The 25,642-nt window shown below is 33.7% G+C and overlaps 3 protein-coding genes and 3 pseudogenes across 4 annotated transcripts; all 6 read right to left on the reverse strand.

The window, feature by feature from the left end:
• Positions 1-214: 214 nt before the first annotated feature.
• On the reverse strand, positions 215-1,957 carry LOC104788033 (uncharacterized). The gene is made up of 5 exons (XM_010513711.2): positions 1,665-1,957; positions 1,340-1,512; positions 964-1,249; positions 657-823; positions 215-478 (listed from the first exon to the last, which is right to left on the reverse strand). The coding sequence occupies exons 1-5, from the start codon at positions 1,832-1,834 to the stop codon at positions 318-320; spliced, it is 957 nt and encodes a 318-aa protein (XP_010512013.1). The 5' UTR covers positions 1,835-1,957; the 3' UTR covers positions 215-317.
• A 1,736-nt stretch (positions 1,958-3,693) lies between these two features.
• On the reverse strand, positions 3,694-7,427 carry LOC104789732 (uncharacterized). The gene is made up of 5 exons (XM_087512746.1): positions 7,338-7,427; positions 7,131-7,293; positions 4,671-4,950; positions 4,413-4,579; positions 3,694-3,851 (listed from the first exon to the last, which is right to left on the reverse strand). Exons 1-5 carry the CDS (start codon positions 7,425-7,427, stop codon positions 3,694-3,696), a joined length of 858 nt encoding a protein of 285 aa, XP_087368872.1.
• Positions 7,428-12,085: 4,658 nt separating this feature from the next.
• Positions 12,086-13,485, reverse strand: LOC104788034 (TNF receptor-associated factor homolog 1a-like). Of its 2 annotated transcripts, XM_010513713.2 has the most exons (6): positions 13,326-13,485; positions 13,015-13,173; positions 12,868-12,920; positions 12,635-12,816; positions 12,353-12,519; positions 12,086-12,243 (listed from the first exon to the last, which is right to left on the reverse strand). In XM_010513713.2, exons 1-6 carry the CDS (start codon positions 13,483-13,485, stop codon positions 12,086-12,088), a joined length of 879 nt encoding a protein of 292 aa, XP_010512015.2. The 2 variants fall into 2 exon arrangements, with proteins under 2 accessions (XP_010512015.2, XP_087307332.1); XM_087451206.1 differs by having other exon boundaries at positions 12,635-12,920; positions 13,015-13,187; positions 13,316-13,485.
• Positions 13,486-14,413: 928 nt separating this feature from the next.
• On the reverse strand, positions 14,414-15,811 carry LOC104788035 (uncharacterized; annotated as a pseudogene).
• A 638-nt stretch (positions 15,812-16,449) lies between these two features.
• Positions 16,450-18,424, reverse strand: LOC109133036 (uncharacterized; annotated as a pseudogene).
• Positions 18,425-24,677: 6,253 nt separating this feature from the next.
• LOC147944846 (cullin-3A pseudogene) lies at positions 24,678-25,079 on the reverse strand (annotated as a pseudogene).
• Positions 25,080-25,642: the final 563 nt, after the last annotated feature.

A 25,642-nucleotide genomic window follows, 5' to 3' on the forward strand; every position in this document is an offset into this window, starting at 1 on the left:
AAATTTTTAAAAATCTGTGGCTTAGGGCAATTATGTCCTTTCCACAACACTTTAAGCATGGCACTACATATATATATATATATATATATATATATATATATATATATATACTAGATTATGATCCGTAGTACACCTTAAACAAATTTGAATCATAAGAAAATAGATTGGGAGACTATGGGAATCAGTTATTATCTTCGTATATAGAAAAACAAATTTATGGAACCCGAATGAGAATTAAAAACTGGTCCAAGACGTAACATTGTGTCTTAGTGCTCAAGACATAGAGTAGAAGAACAAAGTAAACAAAAAGAGGGCTTTTAGGTATTAATGGGAGAGTATTTGGCCTCAGAAACAACTTTAAATTCCGTCTCAAATTTCAATGTGTCTTCTTTGTCCAAGTAAGTCTGTTTAAGTTCAGCTAAACGAACAAAGTTATCCCAACCCCAACCATTCTTTTTTTCTTCGTGCCAGCAGCTGACTGCCAAAGAGAAAACGCGCAAGAAACATATAAAGTTAGATAGAGAAACACGAAACACCAAATGAATATATCAGTATATATATGTCGAAGGTTGTATTACTTTTGTTTAGTTAATAGATATATATATATATATATATATATATATATATTAATCATAACTGTGTGGTTTAGAAAATACTTTGGTGTGCCAAGTGATTGGAGCCAAAAGGGTTTCGAAGTCGCACAATTCCTTGCATGAAAATCTTCTCATCTGGTTTTAGTATTTCACTATCAGCTAGATACAGAAAAACGGATAAATATTTGCCATCTGCTCTAGACCTGCCCTTCGGATACACCTTTAGAACCCTACAAAACAATAATTCTTATGACTTTTAAACAATCACACACAAACAAACACACATATATATGTGTATAGATACATTATACTATAATATATATATATATATATATGTTTGTTATTCCAAAAAGTTCTTATAGATACTCACCATTTCCTTCCTCCCATTGGAAAACTGTTTGATGTGTAAATCTCCTCTCTCAACTCAGAAAAATTCTTAACAGTCCACGAGAACTTGGGATAAGAGAGTAGTTTCTCATCAAAAGAGACGATCTCCCAATTGGTAAGGGGTGGGGGAACAATGACATCAATACCAAACTCACATTGACCTCCCTCGAATATGTATCCATTTTCAGGGTGAATGAATGTTTCATATGGAAGAACTTTTAGCAACCCCCACACCAGTTTTAGAGCATTGAACCGCTTTACCTCAACATCTAAAAATACATAACACACATCAATAGATGTGAATATACATATATATTTAGAGAGAGAGAGAGAGCAAGAGCATGAGTTGTAAAGTTCACCTTGAATAGTGAAGTACTTGTTTATTTTCTTGTTGTAGACAAAGAAACGGAGTTTCGCAAACACCTCAGTTGGTGGGGTAGATACCAAGCTTGTGCTGTCGACTTCCACGTACATCGAAATAAATCCACTCCCATTGTCCTTTACGTTCCCTTTTGGGTATACAATCAATCTCCTGTTTTTTTAAAACAACACATTGCATTAGCTAGACTGATATATTGATAATTTATGGTTATGAATAATAAAGAATAAAGAATGCATTAACGCTAACTAAAACTCATGAATACACAAAATACAATCCGTTACACACAAAATACAATCCGTTACCATTTATGTCCACCTGAGGAAAAAAAACGAGATTGATATTTATGATCAGAGGAGGCAGTCGAATTTTCAAGTTGGGAGAAGTTTTGAATCTTGAGGGAGTAAGAAGAAGGAGGATGGTCTCTCCATTTCTGCTTGATTGTAGGAACTGGTGCTGAGATTGTTGCACCCATTCTATTCTACCCAACGCACTGCAAATCTTGAAACTATGATTGGTTCATAGGAATCTTGAGGGTGTCAAGCTAAATGTTAGGGATTTATTATATACGATTATCGTTTAACAACAACAACAACAACAACAACAACAAAACATTCGCGAGAGAAATAGAGAGACGTCTCAGAATTTTTTTATTTTTTTAATATACATCAGATTTCTCTAACCCTAAGAAGATTCTGGTGGTAAGTACGTATCTTTTTACACCAGATTTGGTACGTAAGTAACATTTTTTTCTCTAGAAAGATTTCAATATTGTTTTTGTAATCTTAACCCTTACTTTTTCTACGGCGTAATCTTAGCCCTTAATATTATCAATTTAAAATACATAAAATATGATCATGATTCATGAATAAAAATATTTATACATTATATTGATTTTCTATTTTGTAGATGACCAAAAATGCATTCAGTTGCCAACAATGTTTTCACGACCGGACCGGATGGTGAACTGGACTACTTACTGGGTCACCGGGTCATTGGGTCAACCGGGTTTGACCGCGGGTTAATTGAATTATGATTTGTTTAATATATTTATAGAATTTATATAGTTTTACAAATATTAAAATAAATAATCATACCATAGTTAAAAAATAATAAAACCTAATAATAAAAATAAAGTGAATGAAATTTTTGAATAGAGAAAAATGCAAAACACATGAGGATCAGTTATTTATAATACAAGTATACAGCATAATCGATTGCAAAATATGCATACGATGAGGAATTGATGATTAACTATGATAGTTTAATACTATATTTGATTATGCAGAGTAATAAGAAAAAGAGCCACAAGAGAATGAAAAAGTATTATGCTAATATCCAAAATCAAGTAATGATGACGATCATAGAGGAAAAAAATCGAAATAAAAGAGATTGAAAACCAACTGTTTGTTGTTAATCACTACTAGAGTCTGAGGAGATGAGGACTAGTAGAGAAGATGAAGCGAAGCGACGGGAAGTTCTAAAAACCTGAAACCTTACAGTAGTCAGATTTTTTTTTTTTTCATGTATCCCGGTCGGTCCGGTCCGGTCCGGTTCACTGGGTTACGGGTTTATTGCGGGTTTATTTGGGTTTTGCCGGTTTTAAGATTTCCGATTATTAGCAGTAATCCAAACTGGGAAACTGCCCGGGTCATGGGTTAACCGGTCGGACCGGCCGGTCCGGTCCGGTCGTGAAAAAATTGGTTGCCAATTAACACTCATCAATATTTCTAATTATTAAACTTTTTTTTCTTTCTTGCATTTCATAAAATCGGGGATTAAGGGCGAGGCTGAAATTAAAAATTAAACTTGTCCAAGCAGTCCCGTCTCAAACTATTTTTTTGACCCTAGGAAAAATAAATTTTATAGACTAAAATTTTTTTTTGGACCCTTTTTCTTTAAGAGTTTGAATGGTAACTGCGGTCAGGGCGGTCAAATCCATCTGCGGTCTGAACCACTCTATTTTTAAGGCGGATAACAGACCACTGTTGACCAACTCTATTTGTATGTAAAACGGTCCACAGTTGGTCTGTAGCAGTTCTATCTCTATTTTATTTGGACCGCACCACTACGTACTACATTTGCTGAATGATAAATCAAAAGCGGTCCAGTCCGCAGACTGATTTGTCCGCCCCAACCGCTGCAACCGTTCACACTCTAAGAGTTTTAGTCAAAAAAAAATTTGGACCCTAGTTTTTTGCCTACCTTACCACCCCATAGAGACGAGCCTGTGTCCAAGACATTAACATTGTGTCTTAGTCTACTCATAGAGTCATAATAGTAGAAGAATATCAGATAATATTCTAAATTAAAAGCAAACAAACAAAAAGGAGTTCAGATAACGGTAGAGTATTTGGCCGCAGAAACAACTTTAAATTCGGCCTCAACTTTCAACGTGTCTTCTTTGTCCAAGTAAGTCTTTCGAAATTTATCTAAAGAGAAAAAGTAACTCCAACCCCAAACCCAGTTTGTTTTCTCGTACCAGGAGTTCACTTGCAAGAAAATAAAATGTGAAACATATAGACGACCGCCAGAGCCGTGGCTATGTGTAAACAAAAGAAGCGTTCGCTTCCGGCCCGTTTTTTTGAACAAAAATTAAAGGCCTTAATTTTCCCAAATAAGCTTAATAATTAGACCCAATAAAAATAATTTTATGTGGTAAAAGGAAAAAGAGAACAACGACGGTTATAGAAAACTCGAGAAAGAGATCCATTGTTCTCACTTCTCCGATCACGATCAGTCGATCACCACTAAAACATTAACATATAATTTAACTTATGCTTATTTTTATTTTCTTTTTTCTTGGTTTGGCTGCCATCAACAATCATATAAGTATGTTTTTATAATATTATAGTTCTCTTTTTCATAAATTATATAGAGATTTTTAAAAAAAAATTTAAAGCCTTTTTTTTAAACACCGCTTCCAGTCCATATTATTCTAGGCACGGTTCTGACGACCGCCAAAATGAATAACACAGTATGTATATCGAAGAAAGAGTACTATAACAACTATTAAGATATAATAATGCAATTGTGGTTTAGAATATACGTACATTTGAGTTCTACGTGATTGGATCCAAGCGGGTTTAGGACTCGGACAAGTACTTGAGTGAAAATCTTTTCATCAGGTTTTAGTGTTTCACTATCAGCTAAATAAAGATACACGGATAAATATTTCCCAGTTGCTTTTAAGTAGCCCTTCGGATACAGCATTAGACAGCTACAAAAGATTAAATATTATGAGCGTTCGTATATTATGTATAGAGATACATTTAGTCTAAAAAATAACTATTTTTTATAATAATACTCACCATGTCTTTCCTCCCATTGAAAAACTGTTTGACTTGTAAACAGACTCGCTCAAGCCAGAAAAGTTCTTAACAGTCCACGAGAACTTGGGATAAGGGAGTAGTTTTTCATCAAAAGAGACGATCTCCCAATTGGTATGGGGTGGGGGAACAATGACATCAACACCAAACTCACATTGACCTCCCTCGAAGATATACCCATTTTCAGGGTTAATGAATGTCTCATATGGAAGAATTTGGAGCAATCCCCTCACCATTTTAAGGGCATTGAACCGCTTTACTTCTACATATATATATATAATTATATAAATACCGTTTACTGAATAATATGTGAAATGTATGCGTAAAATTTTAAAGAAGGATCATGATGAGATATAATAATGATGTATAGTTAACCTTGAATATGGTAAGATTACAGTTTTGTTTTGTAGTGTAAGTGTATTATATATATGGAAAGGATACATTAGTAAATAATATCTCTTATAAACACAGTATATATATTGTAACCCTACTATCTAATAATACTATTTAGCCTCCATTCATACAGTTAAGTCCAAAAAGTTTTTATAGATACTCACGTAAAATTTTCAATGGGAAATATTTCCTTACTCTCATTGAAAAACTGTTGGATGGGTACATATGCTCTTTTAACTCAGAAAAATTCTTAACAGCCCACGAGATCTTGGGATAAGAGAGTAGTTTCTCATCAAAAGAGACGATCTCCCAATTGATAAGGGGTGGGAGAACAATGACATCAACACCGAACTCACACTGGCCTCCCTCGAAGATGTATCCATTTTTTTTTAAAATAAAATATAAAATTTATTCGAAAAAACTGTTTTAAATCAATTGCAAACTATAGTTAGAGTTTGACAATGTTTGGAAATGCTCTTGTTGAAGGCTTAAAAAAAATTAATAAGAAGAACTCAACGCGTTGCTAGCCATAGTTCCATGCATCCTGTAACTTTGCTGTCACCATGGAGGGAGAGGAGACGATTCTTAACTTGCCTATCGAAGCTTTTCACTACAAAAAATGTGGTATTACATCATTTATTTTCTATTTTTACATCAGTTTTAAATGATGCAAAAATAATTTGCATCACTTTAATAAATGATTTATATTTTGTTGATGTAAATAATTTGTATCAATTGAAATAAATATTTGATTCAATTACTGAATTGATGTTTATTTACATCACTTATAAAAAATGTTGCAAGTCTTACATCAATTTTACTAAATTGATATAAAACATTTGCATCATTTATCAAAACTAATATAAAATAATTATACCATTTTTAAAAGCAAGATATTAAAATCAATATTATAATAAATTTATGAAATTTTTTTTTCATGTAGTACAATATTTAATTATTTATATTTTCAATCATATTTGTTTATATATTATATTGATATATATAATATATATTATATCTACAATATTTATGATGGACCCACGATTAGTTGTAATCCTCACTAAACTTATGTAATGGCAATTATGTAGGTTTAAGTATTTATAATAGATAGATCTCATCACTCCCTAAGAAGTGGTCGATGTGGGATTGTTAAATCCTCTCCTTAACTACCAACGAAAGAAACAAAAATATTGACAACAATAAAAAATAAGTAATTGTTGTGAATTATAACCAAAATACACTTAACTTATGTTTGTAATACTTTGTAAAGTAAACAAGAAATAACAAAGAGAGAGAGAGAGAGAAGAGAGGCCACGAGAAAGGGAGAGAGTTTGGAAAGCTTTTGATCAAAGAACTTATGTATTACTAACTCTTCTTACACAACCTCTTATTTATAGTGTACTACAAAACACATGAGTCACTACCTATTAGTTGTGGTAATGACAAGTGGAGAGATGTAATGACAAATGTTAACACTTCAAATATTACATAGACAAGTGTTATGCCATGTGTCTTGTGATGGATTAATCACAATTATATTTCATAATACTCCCCCTTGATTATCCATCACCATTGACGAGTTACGTACTACCTCATTAAAAACCTTGTCACGGAAAAACCCATTGGGATAAAAACCATGACAAGGGAAAAAGAGTATAGTAACGTAATCTCCCCCTCAAAAATCTTCATAGATCTCGTAGATGCCGCATTCCAATACTCTGAATATGCTTTCGGAACGTTGAAGTAGGAAACACCTTTGTAAACATGCTTTATAGTTCCCAACGAATAGTGATGCAATCTCTCCCTTCATTGGCATTCTCCGTCGAAGTCGGTCTTTTGCGTGTTATCTGCTGCCTCGTTAAAAACCTTGTCATGAAAAAAACCCAGTGGGATAAAAACCATGATAAGGGAAAAAGAGTGCAGTCACGCGAATCATCATATTCTCCCCCTGGAAGTATCATCTTCAAAATATGCATTTTGATCTCTGAAGATGCATTCTATATGAGGTAGTCGGAAGCACATTTGTAAATAACTCTGCTACATTGTTACTTGAGTTGATGGACTGGCTATCAACTTTCTTATTCTTGTCGAGTTCTTGAGTGTAAGAGAGGAATATGTCTTGTCTTGTCGTTCTTGGTGTAGCTTCCTTTGATTTGGGGAACATATGCAACAGAGTCTTCAAACAGAGTTGTTGCCTTTCAGTTGCTTCTTGCTAATGAGTCTCAACAAATCTTAACTAGTTGATGCTGATCAAACCCTCAGTGCAAAGTTCTTCGCCAACATGTTACGAGGCTCCCGTCTTCGGCGGGTAACTATTGGTTGACGTTCGAGCATCATCTGAGCCATTGTGGATTCTCGATTGGCATATGAAGCAAAATTATTTTGGCATGACTTGAACAAGCAATGGCCAAAGTCTATCACTGAAACGTCGTGAAGTCGTTGTTTTGCGATATATCTTTATATTGATCCGATATAAATCTTCCATCTGCAAAACCAACTAAACCAAACTTGGGGGTTCCAAAATATATTAAGCCCAAGTTAATCATACCTTTGCAATAGGAGATACGTTTTAACTCATACTCAAAATCTACTCATAGAGAATGAGTTTATGCTGCAAAGAGATTAGTAGAAAATGCTATGCACAATTCATAAGATACATAAATGCTCGTCAGCATTTATATATGATATTATATGACTATATATATATATATGACTTCTATTAGAATTGGCTATTATAGCATCTATTTCGGAAGATGTTTCCAAGATCTTTTCTTGCAAATAACCTTTAAAGGTTTTGATGATCATTAATGAGTTCTCGAGAACATAATTATGATATCATATATCTTTCGGGATAAGCTCTTCAAGCATCCTATGAGATGTATTTCAAGTCATCCATATAGCATCCATTTTGTTTGATAAGGTATTTTAACAAAATATGGCGCGACACACCATTTTGTTATATATAATTATACCCTTCTGATGCTTGGACCAATAGTCCAAAAATTACTCATTTTCATACGAGTTTATATAGACTTGATTACCTCTTTATTGGCCAATATATATCTCTATACGCTCACAGAGCGGAGATTTATGATCCTCATTAATCACATTGCGCGATATAATATTTTTATTGTCGACAATATGTCTTTGGTTCCATATTTTCCGTAATGACATGGTTAATCGAGATCTCTTTAATCATTATATAAATGATCTTATTCAGGTACCTGATTTCGTTATTAACCATATCAATCGGTTTCTCTACTCTTCTTGAGAAGTATCTTGCTCCTCTTTAGGATTCTCTGTGCTCCTCTCTGGGAGTCTATTAGCTCTTCTTAAAGAGTCTATCTACTCCTCTTTAAGAGTTCATTTGCTCCTCTTTTGAGAGTATAATCCTCTTTTTGATTTTCTCCTTTTTATTTTAGAGGATATTATCTTAGGAACCAAAGTAGTCTATAAACGTTTTATACGTGTCAAAGACTTACTATGTCATCCGCCAGAGACATATTTTTATTGGAGCATTTTTAGCTGGGATGTGAAATTTCTTAGAACTTCAAGTTCATATTTATCTATGTGAGGATCAATAATTAAAAAAAAAATCTCATCCATCAGCTTTTTGCAATATATGTTTTGAATAGTGATTTGTTGAACTTCTGAACTTTCAAGTTCATATTCATTATATTCATTTGTTCAAAGATTCAAACTATTCAATGATTCTCCTATAATGATGGAGAATTTTATCATCCAACATGATGATATGCAAATCTTGCAATAGGCACATCTCTCATAAGATGGCTCAATATTTTAGAGCGGAGACTCATCTCCAGCATCTATATATTTCATCCTCTGTGGATGATATTTTTATGTGGTGTGGAGGAGCATTTTAAAATATATATCACACACCCATAAGATTCAAAATGAAAAATATTTAATCTCCAACCATGAATATATAACATGGGAGAAATATTTCTTTATAAAATGTTGGCCTCATATATAATATTTACTACATGCAAAACTGCATCTTCCATGTTTTAACATGGAGATTAAATCACCAAGAACCGTTTTACAATATCTTTGAGTTGCGCTATGAAAGATTCATTATAGCTCATTTCAAGAGTGAACATCATGGATGTTCCACTTTATCATATGCGACATATATATGTGATAAACTAAATGATATGACTTCACCAAAGTTCTATCGCTCTAGGGTGTCAAATTCACCAAAGTTTATCGACTTATTGTCGATGTGGGATTCCTTGAATTCTCCCCCTCGAGATGATAACTCTTGGAGTTCAATCATCTCGTACTGAATCCCACTTAAGGATCAACAACATACCGATTTCGGCTATGTCTATTATCTTAGATCCTAATAAGATGTGAGATTAGTATTATCCCCTCTCAAGATGATGACTTTTATATCCATTCACCTTTAATCGAATCTTATCTTTAGATCATTTATATTTGGGGTTTAATTTGAGGATATATCAAAGAAATCAAACCATCATATATATACAATGAGCTTGTTAATCCAAAAAGGATGGTGAATGAGCCAACATTATATGATTCTGGAGGCATAGCCTACCACAGAATTAAGGAGGAGGTATACAACCATCGACTCCATAAATAATAAATAGAATTTTAAAATTAATTTTAATAAACTGATACGAATATAATATAAATTATTTTACCTCAGAAAATGTGAATGGAGGCATGCAATGCTTGAATAAGCTTCTTTTTCTTTTCATAAATTTCAATGATATTTAATATCATTTATAGATCATGATGGATTGATTAGTTATGCTATGCTTAAAGCAAGCATTAGTAAATTTCATATTTTACTATTATTTTGTCATCTTTGTTTTTGCATGATGCAATTATATATATATGTGTGTCTCCAATATGGTTGAACATGCGATACCATGTTTATTTATTGTCTCAATATAATAATTTTATGCAGACAAAATGTCTTTGAAACTCCATGAGTTTATTTGAGACTTTGGAGAACACAAGACATCGATAATTATGAATCTTATGTCTTTGGAAGTCGAGAGACTAACTCATCTAGACCTTCCAATTATTTTTTGCACTGTCTAAAATATATTGACATGTGCTTAATATATTCTCATAAGAGATATATATTTTTGATTAAAGACATTTCATTGTCTTTAAATCTTATATAACACATATAATTATTCTTTACGAATAAATAAAATTAAATAAACAAACATATAAATTCAGAAAATAAAATTAAGAGCTATAGCCTTATATATAAGAATTTAATAGACATAACTTTTCTTTGATCGTAGGCAGAGCCTATCATATATAATGATCAATCCATAAAAGACAAAGCTTTTTATTTGATCATTAATGAGGCAGAACCTCTATATGTATAACGATTAGTCCGGAAATGACATAGCCTTATATTGATCGTATAGGAGGCATAGCTTGTCATTTTTAACGATCTTTCCGGAAAAGACATAGTCTTTTGTTAGATCTGGAAGGAGGCAAAGCCTACCATATAAAACGATCTATCTATCCGGAAAAGACATAGCTTTTTTTGATCGTGAAGGAGGCAGAGCCTACCATATATCTAACGATCTATCCGGATATGATTTAGGCATTTAGCTATAGATTTGATCGTTAAAGAGGCAACGCCTACAACTTATGACGATTAATCCAGAAAAATGTATAATTTCACGATGTCTATAATATTTATGTTCTATAAATATAAACCAAAACAATATGAATTTACTTACCTCGTAAAAGCTCCGGCGGTAAAGACATCATGCTGATAACGTGTTGTGAATTATAACCAAAATACACTTAACTTATGTTTGTAATACTTTGTAAAGTAAACAAGAAATAATAAAGAGAGAGAGAGAGAGAAGAGAGGCCACGAGAAAGGGAGAGAGTTTGGAAAGCTTTTGATCAAAGAACTTATGTATTACTAACTCTTCTTACACAACCTCTTATTTATAGTGTACTACAAAACACATGAGTCACTACCTATTAGTTGTGGTAATGACAAGTGGAGAGATGTAATGACAAATGTTAACACTTCAAATATTACATAGACAAGTGTTATGCCATGTGTCTTGTGATGGATTAATCACAATTATATTTCATAATAGTAATTATATTAATTCATTAATTCTTTCCTTGGCTTTTTGTTGACAATAAATAAATAAGTAGCTATATTAGAAATTACATGATGTAAATCAATTTACATAAGTGATTTTTAATTATAGCTGGTGTAAATTAACATCAGTTTTTATCAATATAAATTTTGTATCATATTAGAAAGTGATTTCAATAAAATTAATAGATTCATCAATTATCTAAATGATGTGAATCTATAATTTATCAATTATTAAAAAAGTGATACAAAAGCATAAAGGTTAAATCAATTTTATTTAATTGATGTCAAATTAGTTAATTAAAACATCACTTTAATAACTGATGCTTAATTATATTTATTTGTTTCAGTTTTAAATAAGTAATTCAAAGTAACAATACTTTTTTGTAGTGTTTGATGAGAAGATTTGGGTTCCCCATGCCAGCAATTATTTCGTTCCTTCCAGAGAGAATGCAGAGAAGCTTGAAAATCGTAACGGACTAAGAAAAGAGCAGAACTTCCCAAGGTCGTAATGAGAAGCCCTGATTTGTGTCCCAGTCGGTAGTAAACTTAGAAGCGAGAAGCTTGGAGGCCAGTGCAGTCCACACTTCAGCTGAAACAGAGCATGTATCCATTTTCAGGGTTAATAAAAGTAGCATACGGAAGAACTTGGAGCAATCCCCAAACCATTCTAAGAGCATTGAAACGCTTTACCTCAACATCTACCTATAAAATCGGGAGAATAAATTAAGAAATTATGGCAATCAGTTATCTATCTCCTTCTAAAAACAAATTTATGGATAGTAAAGAACTCGAATGATAATTAAAAAATATTTCGAAGCCATAGTATTATGTCGTAATAATTGTTACTCTAAAAGAAATAAAATAAAGATTAGATGATGGGAGAGTATTTGGTTGCAGAAACAACTTCAAACTCGACTTCAACTTTCAAAGCGTCTTCTTTGTCCAAGTAAGTCTTCCGAAGTTGAGCTAAAGACAAAAATTTATACCAACCCCAACCAAAGTTTGATTTCTCATGCCAGTAAATCACTGCAAGAAAATAAAATTTGCAAACATAGTTATGAGAGAAAGACTAATTGATATCTAAGTTAATTTGTATATAGAAAGATTATATAATACTTGGTTTTCTAGAAATTACATTGGCCTGCCACGTGATTGGATCCAAGCGGGTTTAGAATTCTGACATGTGCTTGCGTAAAAATCTTCTCATCTGGTTTGAGTGTTTCAGTATCAGCTAAATGCAGAAAAATGGATAAATATTTGCCATCTGCTCTGGAGTCGCCCTTCGGAAACATCTTTAGAACCCTACAAAACAATAATTATTATGAACTTTTAAACATTCACACACAAACAAACCCATATATTAGATACATTATATATATATATATATATATATATTCCAAAAAGTTTAGATACTCACCATTTCGTTGCTCCCATTGAAAAACTGTTTGATGTGTAATTCTCCTCTTTCAACTCAGAAAAATTCTTAACAGTCCACGAGAACTTAGGGTAAGAGAGTAGTTTCTCATCAAAAGAGACGATCTCCCAATTGGTAAGGGGTGGGGGAACAATGACATCAACACCAAACTCACATTGACCTCCCTCGAATATGTATCCATTTTCAGGGTTAATGAATGTTTCATATGGAAGAACTTTTAGCAACCCCCACACCAGTTTAAGAGCATTGAACCGCTTTACCTCAACATCTAAAAATACATAAAATCACATAGTTCACTGAAATATATGTGAATATACATATATATTTAGAGAGAGAGCAAGAGCATGAGTTGTAAAGTTCACCGTGAATAGTGAAGTACTTGTTTATTTTCTTATTGTAGATAAAGAAACGGAGTTTCGCAAACACCTCAGTTGGTGGGGTGGATACCAAGCTTGTGCTGTCGATTTCCACGTACATCGAAATAAATCCACTCCCATTGTCCTTTACGTTCCCTTTTGGGTATACAATTAATCTCCTATTTTTTACAAACAACACACTGCATTAGTTAGACTGATATATTGATAATTTTTGGTTCTCAATAATTAATAAATAATGCATTAACGCTAACTAAACTCATGAATATACAAAATACAATCCGTATACCATTTATGTCCACCAGAGGAAAAGAAACGAGATTCATATTTATGATCAAAGGAGGCAGTCGAATTTTCAAGTTGTGAGAAGTTGTGAATCTTGAGGGAATAAGAAGAAGGAGGATGGTCTCTCCATTTCTGCTTGATTGTAGGAACTGGTGCTGAGATTGATGCACCCATTCTATTCTACCCAACGCAGTGCAAGTCTTGAAACAATGATTGGCAGCGAGAGAAAGAGAGAGACGTCTAATTAGTAATTACATCAGATATTGTTTTTTTAATATACATCAAATTTGGTATACTTGTAAATATTTTATTTCTCAAACCCTAAAAAGATTCTGGTTAGTACGTATCTTTTTACACCAAGATTTGGTACGTAAGTACATTTTATTCTCTAGAAAGATTTCAGTATATTTTTTGTCATCTTAACCTTTTTTTTTTCCACGGCGTAATCTTAACCCTTAATAAGATCAATTTAAAATACATAAAATATGCGGGAATAAAATATAATCATGAATAAAAATATTTATCTGTTATATTAAAAACCCAAAAACTGAAGAAAGAAGAAAAAGGCCATGAATAGAAAGATGGTTTTTAAATGGTTTTAAGTTTATAGATTTTGGTTTTTGATTTTTGGGATTTTAGTATTTGTAAGAAAGTTATTTTTAAAATAATTACATAAAGAAACATGAAAAATAATAAGAATCGTAAGTTTTCCCTAAAATCTCTAATTATGTGGATTCTAGTTTTGGTTAATATCTGTAAAGAAAACCTAAAAACTAAAACTAGTTTTTAGGGAATCTATTTAACGTAAAATCTTGAATGGAGAAAAGTTGGTTTTTGAAAAACAAAATCTAAAACCTTTTGTAAAATCTACTTGACATTCAGTTGGTTTTTGAAAAATATGCATTCATTGCCAATACTCATCAAGAATTTAACTTTTTTTTTTTCTTTCCCGCATTTCGGAAAATCGGGGAATAAACGTGAGGCCGAAATTAAAAATTAAACTTGTCCAAGACATTAACATTGTGTCTTACTCTACTCATAGTAGAAGAATATCAGATAATTAATAGAGATTCTAAATTAAAAGCAAACAAACAAAAAGAGTTCAGATAACGGTAGAGTATTTGGCCGCAGAAACAACTTTAAATTCGGCCTCAACTTTCAACGTGTCTTCTATGTCCAAGTAAGTCTTTCGAAATTTATCTAAAGAGAAAAAGTAACTCCAACCCCAAACCAGGAGTTCACTTGCAAGAAAATAAAATGTAAAACATAGTTAGACGACCGCCAAATGTATAACACAGTATATATATATATATATATAACAACTATTAAGATATACGTAAGCAATTGTGGTTTGGAAGATACGTACATTTGAGTTCTATGTTATTGGATCCAAGCGGGTTTAGGACTCGGACAAGTACTTGAGTGAAAATCTTCTCATCAGGTTTTAGTGTTTCATTATCAGCTAAATAAAGATAAACGGATAAATATTTGCCAGTTGCTCTTAAGTCGCCCTTCGGATACAGCATTAGACCCCTACAAAAGATGAAATATTATGAGCGTTCGTATATTATGTAGAGAAACATTTTTGTTGGTCTAAAAAACAACTCTTTTTTATAATAATACTCACCATGTCCTTCCTCCCATTGAAAAACTCTTTGACTTGTAAACAGACTCGTTCAAGCCAGAAAAGTTCTTAACAGTCCACGAGAACTTGGGATAAGGGAGTAGTTTCTCATTAAAAGAGACGATCTCCCAATTGGTAAGGGGTGGGGGAACAATGACATCAACACCAAACTCACATTGACCTCCCTCGAAGATATACCCATTTTCAGGGTTAATGAATGTTTCATATGGAAGAACTTGGAGCAATCCCCTCACCATACTAAGTGAATTGAACCGCTTTACTTCTACATCTGAATATATATAAATACCGTTTACTGAATATTATGTGAATGTATACGATAAATTTTAAAGAAGGAAAGCATGATATGATGAGATGTAAGAATGATGTATATATATATAGTTCACCTTGAATAGTAAAGTAGCGGAGTTCCGCAATTGTTGGTGAGGATTCCATCAAGCTCGTGCTGTCTAATTCCACGTACATTGATATAAATACACTTACATTGTCGTTTACGTTACCTCTGGGGTATACAATCAATCTCCTGTTTTTATAAACATCATAAATATTGCATATTTGCATTAGCTAGATGGCATTGTTAATTTTGGTCCTGAATAATTAATGATGAATGCCTTGTTTAGGTCCTTACATATACATGGCGTTTCATTAGCTAAATCATGAATATACAAAACACAATCGGCGTACGTACCAGTTATATCCACCAGAGGAGAAAAGACGAGATTGGTATTTATGATCAGAGAAGGCAGTATGATTCTCAAGTTGGGAGAATTTGTTAATCTTGAGGGAATAAGAAGAAGGAGGATGCTCTCTCCAGCTCTGCTTGATCGAAGAAACGGGTGATGAGCATGACGAACCCATTATATTCTATGTACCCTACACAATGCAAGCCTTAGAAACTATGATTGACTAATATATAAAGAGGAATCTTGGGGAGGGGGTCACGATAATTAATTATTAGGGTTTTCATAAAAGTTATATAAAGAGAGATAGCTAGACGTCTTAATTAAAATACCTGCAAACGCATCATATATACATCAGATTTGGTATAAGTATTTTATTTCGATGAGAAGATAATTTTGTTCGTAAGGACATATCTTTTTAAGATAACTTCACACCAGATTTGGTCAAATAACATTGTTTCCCCTCTAATAAGAATATGATAACTTTTGTCATTCTTAACTTTTAATATCATCAATTCAAAAAACAATAAACATGCGAGAAAAAAATTACTTTTATATTATAATGTAGTAATATTTTCATAATGATCATAATTTTTTCTCTCGTGTTTGGGAGTAGAAAATGCACTACGTACCGAGCTAACGTACTTGGGGCCTTCTTTTATTTGTCCCGTTCCCGTAGCTACTAGGACCCAATTGACCGAGACACTCATTTTTGACATTGGAGATAAAACCTTTGTTAAGAAACATAAGGAAATAGATTGTGAGACTATGGGATCCGTTTTTCATCTCGTACAAAAACAAATTTATGGATTTGGCTTAGATAATGGGAGAGTATTTGGCTTCAGAAACAACTTTAAATTCGGTCTCAACTTTCAACGTGTCTTCTTTGTCCAATTAAGTCTGTTCAAGTTCAGCTAAAAGAACAAAGTTAGACCAACCCCAACCATCGTTTGATGCCTCGTGCCAGCGGCTGACTGCAAAAGACAAAACCCGAAACACCAAATGAATATATCAGTATACATATGTAGAAGATTGTATTACTTTTGTATGAATATATCAGTATACATATGTAGAAGATTTGTGTTACTTTTGTTTAGTTAATATTAAAATATTATAATTGTGGTTTAGAAAATACATTGGTGTGCCAAGTGATTGGAGCCAAGATGGTTTAGAACTCGCACATGTCCTTGCGTGAAAATCTTCTCATCTGGTTCTAGTGTTTCACTATCAGCAAAATACAGAAGAACGGGTAAATATTTGCCATCTGCTGTAGAGTTGCCCTTCGGATACACCTTTAGTACCCTACAAAACAATAATTATTATGAACTTCTAAACATTCAAATTTCACACACACACACACACACACACACACACACACACACACACACACACACACACATATATATATATATATATATATAGATACTCACCATTTCCTTCCTCCCATTGAAAACTATTTGATGTGTAAATCTCCTCTTTCAATTGAGAAAATTTCTGAAAAGTCCAAGAGACTTTGGGAGTTTCTACATATGTATATATAAAGGGTTCAGGGAATTTCTCATCAAAAGAGAGGATTTTCCAATTGGTAAAGGGTGGAGGTGTTGGGATACAATCTAAGTCCCACATCTGAAGTTTGAAGGGACTATCATTAATATATAAAGGGTTAGGGTCAATCTACTAATTGTCAATTGGTTTTTAGTTAGAAGCCCAGGATAAGCCCAAATTTAACATGGTATCAGAGCCCAAGGTTCAAGTTCTGGTGGGCCTAGAAAAGTGGATACGGACATCCCTCTTGTTTACCCGAGCAATGGGGGCCCAAGAAGGGGTTTATTATCGGTCCAAGTGGGATCGGTTCGAGATGGAGTTATCATCTCGAGGAGGCGTGTCAAGATATGTGGTCCTTGGTTTGAAGGGGAGATTGTTGGGATACAATCCAAGTCCCACATCTAAGGTTTGAAGGGACTATCATTAATATATAAAGGGTTATGGTCAATCTACTAATTGCCAATTGGTTTTTAGTTAGAAACCCAAGATAAGTCCAAATTTAACAGGAGAGACAATGACGTCAACACCAAACTGGCATTCACCTCCCTCAAAAATGTATCCCTTTTTAGGGTTAATGAATGTATATCATATGGAAGAACTTGTAGCAACCCCCACACCATTTTAAGAGCATTGAACCGCTTTACTTCAACATCTGATTGCAAAAATATATATATATATATAAAGCTACTGAAATATATATTTACAAAATGAGGACATGAGATGTTTATGTAATTCACTTTGAATAGTAAAGTACTTGTTTTCTTTCTTATTATAGACATAGAAGCGGAGTTCTGCAAAGACCTCAGTAAGTGGTGTGGATTCCATCAAGCTTGTACTGTCGATTTCCACATACATCGAAATAAATCTACTCCCATTGTCCTTATTAACGTTCCCTTTGGGGTATAGGATCAATCGCCTGTTTTTTTTTTATTAAAATCATATATTGCATTAGCTAGACCGATATATTGATAATTCTGGTGCTAAGTAGGGAAAATGCATTAGTTGGGCCTTATACATGGCGCTTAACGCTAAAGCATGGATACATATATAATCCGTACCATTTATATCCACCAGAGGAGAAAAGACGAGACTGGTTTTTACGATCAGAGAAGGCTAAAAAATTCTCAAGTTGCGAGAAGTTTTGAATCTTTAGGGAAGAAGAAGAAGGCTAAAAAATTCTCAAGACTGGCTTGTACTGTCTCCAGTTTTGCGTAATTGTAGAAACTGCTGCTGAGCACGAACCCATTCTATTCTACCTAGCGCAGTTCGTTAGGTACGAGGAAATCGTTATTGTTTTCTTTGGACGTTATTATCAAACAAGGGTTTATAATATTTATTAAATTCAAGACTTATGCCAACTAGTAAAAAAAATATAAAGTAATAATATTATGAGATGAACTTATCTATTTATTCAAAAGATGATAGATTTTTTTAATTTATATTCTCTATCTTCTTTTATCTTATATTTAAGATACTAGGACAAAATCAGAGATTTTGGTACGACGATTATGAAGACTGGGTGGGGTATCCAGAGTAAGGCTCTAAATGGAGAGAACGTGTCGGGCAGAGTAAATCAAGCGGTTCAAACAGATCAAACAGAATAAAATCGGATCAAACAGATTTGGCTGTTTAAGAGTAGATCAAGCGGTTCAACGTATTTTAAATATATTATATTTTCTAATTGAAATTATTTAATGTTTTAAATATAATATTTTATTATATAAACTTTGATTTTCAAAGTTAGTAATTCATATAATCGCGACATATACTCGATAATATTTTGACATGTGCAAAAAAAATTATTTAATAATTATAGGAAAATTAAAAAATATATAAAAATAAAAGGATTACAATTAATATTTTTGAAAAGTATATAAAACTAAAAGTAATATATTATATCATTTATTTTAAAAGGAAAGTTATCTATTAAATTTCTGATTTTAATAGGGAAATATGTGCAATTATTAAGAAAAATATTTGCAATTTAATTGCAATTATTATTTATTATAATCATATAGTAAAAATAAATATATACAGAAAAGTGATTAAAGTATAAAAAGGTTTAATGTGTTAAAATTAGTGATTAACATAATATAAGAAAATAAGATAATCAAATTAAGAAATTAATGTAATTTTTTTAAGTTTTTCAATCAGTGAATGACTTGATAGCGTATTCAATATTATGTCATTATATAAATCTTGGTTTTCAAAGTTAGTAACTCATGTGATCGCGACACGTGTCAATTTTAAATATTAAATATTTTGTTATGTGTTCAAAAACTCTGCTTTAACATATTTGTAAATTATAAGAAATTAAAAATTTAAAGAATTTATTAAATATAGAAAGATAGCTCATATATGTATATAAAAATAGTACTAATTGTAATTTTAAATTACTAATTCTATAAGAAAAGAATTAAGAAATTATACAATTAGTTAATACAATACCACAATTAAATAAATTATACTGTCAGTTTTAATCCTAAAAGAAAAAGGATCGTAGAAAATGTTAATAACTATAACAAATTTACTATGTACATAAGTTATATACAATACATAAACATAAATATCAATAATTATAAAAATTGTATTTTATTTACTTGCATAATTTTATTAAATATCAATAAGTGTAGAAAAGATAAAGAACATTATATAGAAAAATAAATTTTGTTTAATTTATGTAATAAAATACTTTTGATAGAGAAGAAGAATGAAAATGATAGAAATTTTGATTATGTGTTATATAACTGCTTTTTAAAAGTGAAAAGGAAAATAATAATAATAAAATGTGTTTGAATTATTATTTTATTTAATGGATCCACATAAAAAATGGTGAACAAAAAAAAAAAAAAGCTGTAGACCAGATCTGCATGCATACCATAAAAGACAAAGAAAATATGAACCATGTGCAGTTCATATTCATTAACTTTTAAAAGTAAAAAATTCTCGTTATGGGCAGTGTCACATAAGACGAACCGATGAAGCGCATCTATCACCACCATGGGTTACCCGGCTCCTCCAGCAATCCCTTTAACACTAAGGAAATAGGCGGTGCCTCAAACACCAAAACCGGTGATATCAGCCAGGAAAAACCTACCACACCCCTGGACCCCAAAACCACTCTGGAAACCACCGACGGCTCAGCCTCAAAAACCAACACCGCATCGATCTTAGGCACAACTCATCGTTGCGACTCTTCACCGACGCCGAGTTCGAGAGCATCGTCACCAAACTCACCACAAATTTTCAATCAGCATTTACTCTGCTTTTTGCTTTTTTGTATTTGACGTCGCTCACTCCGCTGAGTTACTCGGAGTTAAGAATAACAAAATCGCCGTGTTCGTAGCTGGAGGTCTTGGGCTAGTTTATATATCATTTGCTACTGTGGACTCCATCTTCAGATCCAAGGTCAAATCTAGTAGATTATTCGGTGAGATCGGCCTTCTCTGTTTACTTTTATCCTACTTGTGCATGGTGTTTGGGGTTTCCGGGCCATTTTCTCTCTTTGCGTCTCTTGTGACTGTGATAATCATTGGACTTGGAGCGTGGCAGTTGATGAAACATTATCCGGACGGGGAAAAAATACGTGGCGATCTTCCAGATCACAGGTTGGAACAAGTAACCAAACGTTTGGGGAAGGAAGGAGATCTAAATGACGTGTTATACGATGCAACAATCAACGCGATTCATCAAAATCCAGAAAACCCAAGTACCGAGCGTTTGTTCCAAGCCACCCTCTCGGCCTCTCCGGATGAGGCATCTCCGAATGTGACACGAACTAATCAAACCATGAACGATCCCTATCACGGTATGGGCGGTCTTACCTCACTGCTGTGATTTTTCTCCCACGCTGATTTTGAGAAAACCGTCACCAAACTCATTTCTTTTTTTAATCATTGGACGCCCTTCTTTTGGCTTGCTTCGTATTTTACGCGTCTCAGTCCTCTGAAATCCTCAAACGTGAGACTAACCAAGTGTTGATGTTCTTCGTGGGTGGACACGGCATCGTTTACACTTCATGTGTTGCCGTCGATTCTATTTTTAGATCCAAGGTCAAATCTATCAGATTCTTTGGTGAGATAGCCATTCTCTCTGGATATGTATCCTACTGGTGCCTGGTAGTTATTGTTTTCGGGCCATGGTATCTCCTTGCTCTTCTGGTCACTCTCGTAATCTTCGGACTTGGAGCGTCCCAGTATATGAAAAACCATCTCGTCAGCGACGGGACAATAATACGTTTAGGAAGAAAACCAAAAGGGTTTAAACTCTGTCTTACACAGTTCAACCATCAATGCTATTCTTCAAAAGCCAGAACATCGAGATACAGGTATTCTGTACACGGCCACCCTATCTTCTTCACCGGAGATTGTGGAAGTGAAGACTTCAGGAGGAGCCAACCTGACACAGCCCATCTATGTGTCCTCAGGAGGCTTACCTTCGCATTTCATGGACAACAGAGCCATCGGCGACGGCACAAATCTGGCAGGTCTCGCATTCTCCTCTATGCAAACCGGCGACGCCACAACTTCGGCAAGTCTCACATCCTCCTCCATGCAAGCCGGCGACGCCACAACTTCGACAGGTCTCACATCCTCCTCCATGCAAGCCGGCGACGCCACAACTTCGGCAGGTCTCGCATCCTCCTCCGCGTAAGCCGGCGACGCCACAACTTCGGCAGGTCTCACATCCTCCTCCACGCAAGTCGGCGACGGCACAACTACCGCAGGTCTCGCATTCTCCTCCAAACTAGCCGGCGAAGGGAGTTCTGCCGCAACCATCAAAGAAACCGGCGAACAAATTGATAATGCAACAAAACCCCACGACCCCCCTCCACCGGTGCAGGCGGCAACGTAAACTTTTCTTTTTACATTTCCTTTATTTATTTGATTTTTTCGTAACAAATTTACATTTAATTATAATTCTTGTTATCTAATAAATAAAGAATTTCGGTTTTTTTTCTCTTTTTTTTTGTCCTCCGGGAACACTTGTTCAGGGAACAGCGCTAAATCACCTTCTATCTTGAGAAGGAGGAAATCAGGAGCCGCCGACGAGGAAGCCGCCACCCAGACCAATAAAAAATAAACATCTGGCTGATGAGGGTGTGAATAGAAGAAAAATGCTGCTAATCTGAACTAGGCCTAGGAGTCGCCAATTGAGTACTTTTCGTTCTTGTTTTCTAAATAATAATTAAAAACTAAATGTGGGTGCTTTATGAATCCAATAGCCCTAAAATAGCAAGTTTGGACGAGAAAATTGTAATTCAAGTTTGAGTGATTTGCCTACTATCGCATCTAGAAAAGCTGAGCCGGAGTATATATGTCAGCCTCCGCCTTCCTCGCTGTAAGATATGACTTGTGCCTAATAGGAAACTCATCCAAGCAACACAACTATGGTTTGTCTGATATTAGATCAAAAACAGGCAAACGTTTTCAATGGAAACAAAACGTTTATAACTTACAAGACTACAGAAAAAAAAAACGAAGCAAAATAAACAGAGAGACTACCGAAAATCCGCGGCGAGGCTACCGATCTGAGGTTGCAACTCGTCATCAACCGATTAGGAAGAAAACGTGACCTCTACGAACCATTGCACATTGCAACCAACGCTGCAATATTGGGACACCCCTACAACACCACAATGTAAATTTTTGTTTGAGATATTACATTTGTAAATATATTTATTTGGTATAGATTTATAATACAAACTTCTATTGGTCTGAATTAACAAGTTTATGAAAGTTTAAAATAGTAATCATTTCACCATAAATTTTAGATTGACATAATGGCGGATCTCGATCAAATGTGAACTGAATTAGTTATCGGTTAGATTTCTATCAAAATCTTGAATCATCAAATCATAAAAAACTGCAAAAAAAAACTAAAATTTCATGAACCTGGTAAAATCCGTCCGCTAAGCCTTCTCGCAATAGGTTTAATTATTTGAGTTGCAGAATGTATTTACATCTGTCCCGCTCGTAAGATCTGTGGGTACCCACATGCATTTCAATAAATCATATTTTCTAATATGTAAAATATATTTAAAGCTTAAACTTAATTAAAATTAATAAAGTTATTTTAAACAGAAACAAAATTGCCTTTCTAAAAAAATTTAAATTTTGATGATTATGTTATATATATATATATATATATATATATAGTGCATAATTTTTGATAATTATGTTATAGTGCAAATTTATTTTATGATTTTAATACTATATATTTTATCTTCTTTTCCAAAAGTCCGCGGAAAGTCTGCAAATCCAAAGAGTTCACCGGGAAAAATATACAATTATCAGTAAAAGTTTTAAAATTTAATTTAGTTAGAAAATTTTTATGATCTTTTCCCTGTTACCCAAAAGCTTGCAGACTAATAGAATATTAATGTTTATGATATTTATGTTTAATTTTTAATAAATTTATGTATGGAAAATTAACATAATTATATATGAAAATTTATAAGTGAGGCAACACATCAGCTTTTTCTTTGAGAATGCTTCTCTATTAATATATAGGAGATTTGGTAACATATATATTGGAATTGCTCCATTTCTTAAACCCAAAAAGGGAAACTTATACTTTACCAATAAGAAATGCTGACTAACAAAATAAAGCTTGTGTCTTGTTTACTTTTATACTCTTACATTAATTGTACTTTAACATATATATCTAAGCCACATATATGTGCTTTAAACAAAACCCCACGATGCCGGAGGGGAGATACTCCCTAGGGACCCCAAAGGCAAAGCCTCCACCGGTGCAGGCGGCAAAGCAACATAAGCTTTTCTTTTTTATATTTTCTTTATTTATTTGATTTTTTCGTAACAAATTTACATTTAATTATAATTCTTCTTATCTAATAAATAAAGAATTTCAGGTTTTTCTTCTTTTTTTGTTCTCCGAGAACACTTCTTCAGGAAACACTTCTTCAGGGAACAGCGCTAATTCGTTGTCTATCTTGAGAAGGAGGAAATCAGGAGCCGCCGACGAGGAAGCCGCCACTCAGACCATTCCTATTGGTAATACCATGAAATGGGTGTTAAAATTTAACCAATAAAAAATAAACATATGGCTGATGAGGGTGTGAGTGGAAGAAAAATGCTGCTAATCTGAACTAGGCCTAGGAGTCGCCAATTGAGTACTTTTCGTTCTTGTTTTCTAAATAATAATTAAAAACTAAATGTGGGTGCTTTATGAATCCAATAGCCCTAAAATAGCAAGTTTGGACGAGAAAATTGTAATTCAAGTTTGAGTGATTTGCCTACTATCGCATCTAGAAAAGCTGAGCCGGAGTATATATGTCAGCCTCCGCCTTCCTCGCTGTAAGATATGACTTGTGCCTAATAGGAAACTCATCCAAGCAACACAACTATGGTTTGTCTGATATTAGATCAATAACAGGCAAACGTTTTCAATGGAAACAAAACGTTTATAACTTACAAGACTACAGAAAAAAAAACGAAGCAAAATAAACAGAGAGACCATATACATCTCCAGACTTTTTACGCTAAATAGCGGTAAAGTTTCCGGTCTGTACTATCCCTCTCCAAGAAGTCGCGTTCAATGAGCGACTCTATTCTCTTCTTTATCTCTGTCGGGTTTGCCAAGAACCGCGACTGCAACTGTTTAATGACCTCTGCGATTATGTTGTTGTGATCCAACACTCGTCTCGACTTCATGATCCTCACAATGGCTGCTTCGATCTGAGGTTTCCTGTCTTCTTCTACTCTCTGTCTCGTCTCTTGCTTCTCTGGTTCCGTCTCCTTTTGTGCCACCACCGTTCCTATCTTCACTTTGTAGAACTTGCTTGTGAACCTGTCGTTCACAATGAACGAGTCCTCTTCTCCTATGTCCTTGCTCATTGGTTCTTTTCTTAGCACGTTTTTACCCTTGACACATGCCATTGACTGCAAGCAACGCTTTAGATCTGAGGCGGGTATCTCAGTTGCCTGTTCGATCTCTTTGTAGCTTAGTCGATCGGAGTTGTAGCTTAATCATTTGAATGACGAAATTCAACTTTATTAGCTTCACAATTAATGAAAGGATCAAAAAAAAAAATCCGATTTTTACATAATCACCATTTGAAATTGAGACAATCTCCTTCTTTAGGTTTAGCAAATCTATCAGCGATCCAATGCATGAAAGATTAATGGTTAATGAAGATGATAAGCGATGACTAAACCAATGCATAAAAGATTAATGATTTGGTTATAGAAAATTATTCCACCAAGGATCCAATGTAGTGATGAATCCTTAACTGTGAGTAGTAGCACAAGCAAATTCCAAATACACCAATGGTCGTTTTTTCAACAATAGAGCCATCAAAAGGGTAACACATAAACCGCTTAAAACTTTGGCTAACCCCCTTGGAGAATGGAGATAAAACCTTTGTCAAGAAACATAATAAAATAGATTGGGAGACTATGGGAATCAGTTATTATCTTCGTATATAGAAAAACAAATTAAT

The sequence above is a fragment of the Camelina sativa genome, chromosome 5 (assembly GCF_030686135.1).
Source record: "Camelina sativa cultivar CO46 ecotype springtype chromosome 5, ASM3068613v1".
NCBI classification, from domain to species: domain Eukaryota; kingdom Viridiplantae; phylum Streptophyta; class Magnoliopsida; order Brassicales; family Brassicaceae; genus Camelina; species Camelina sativa.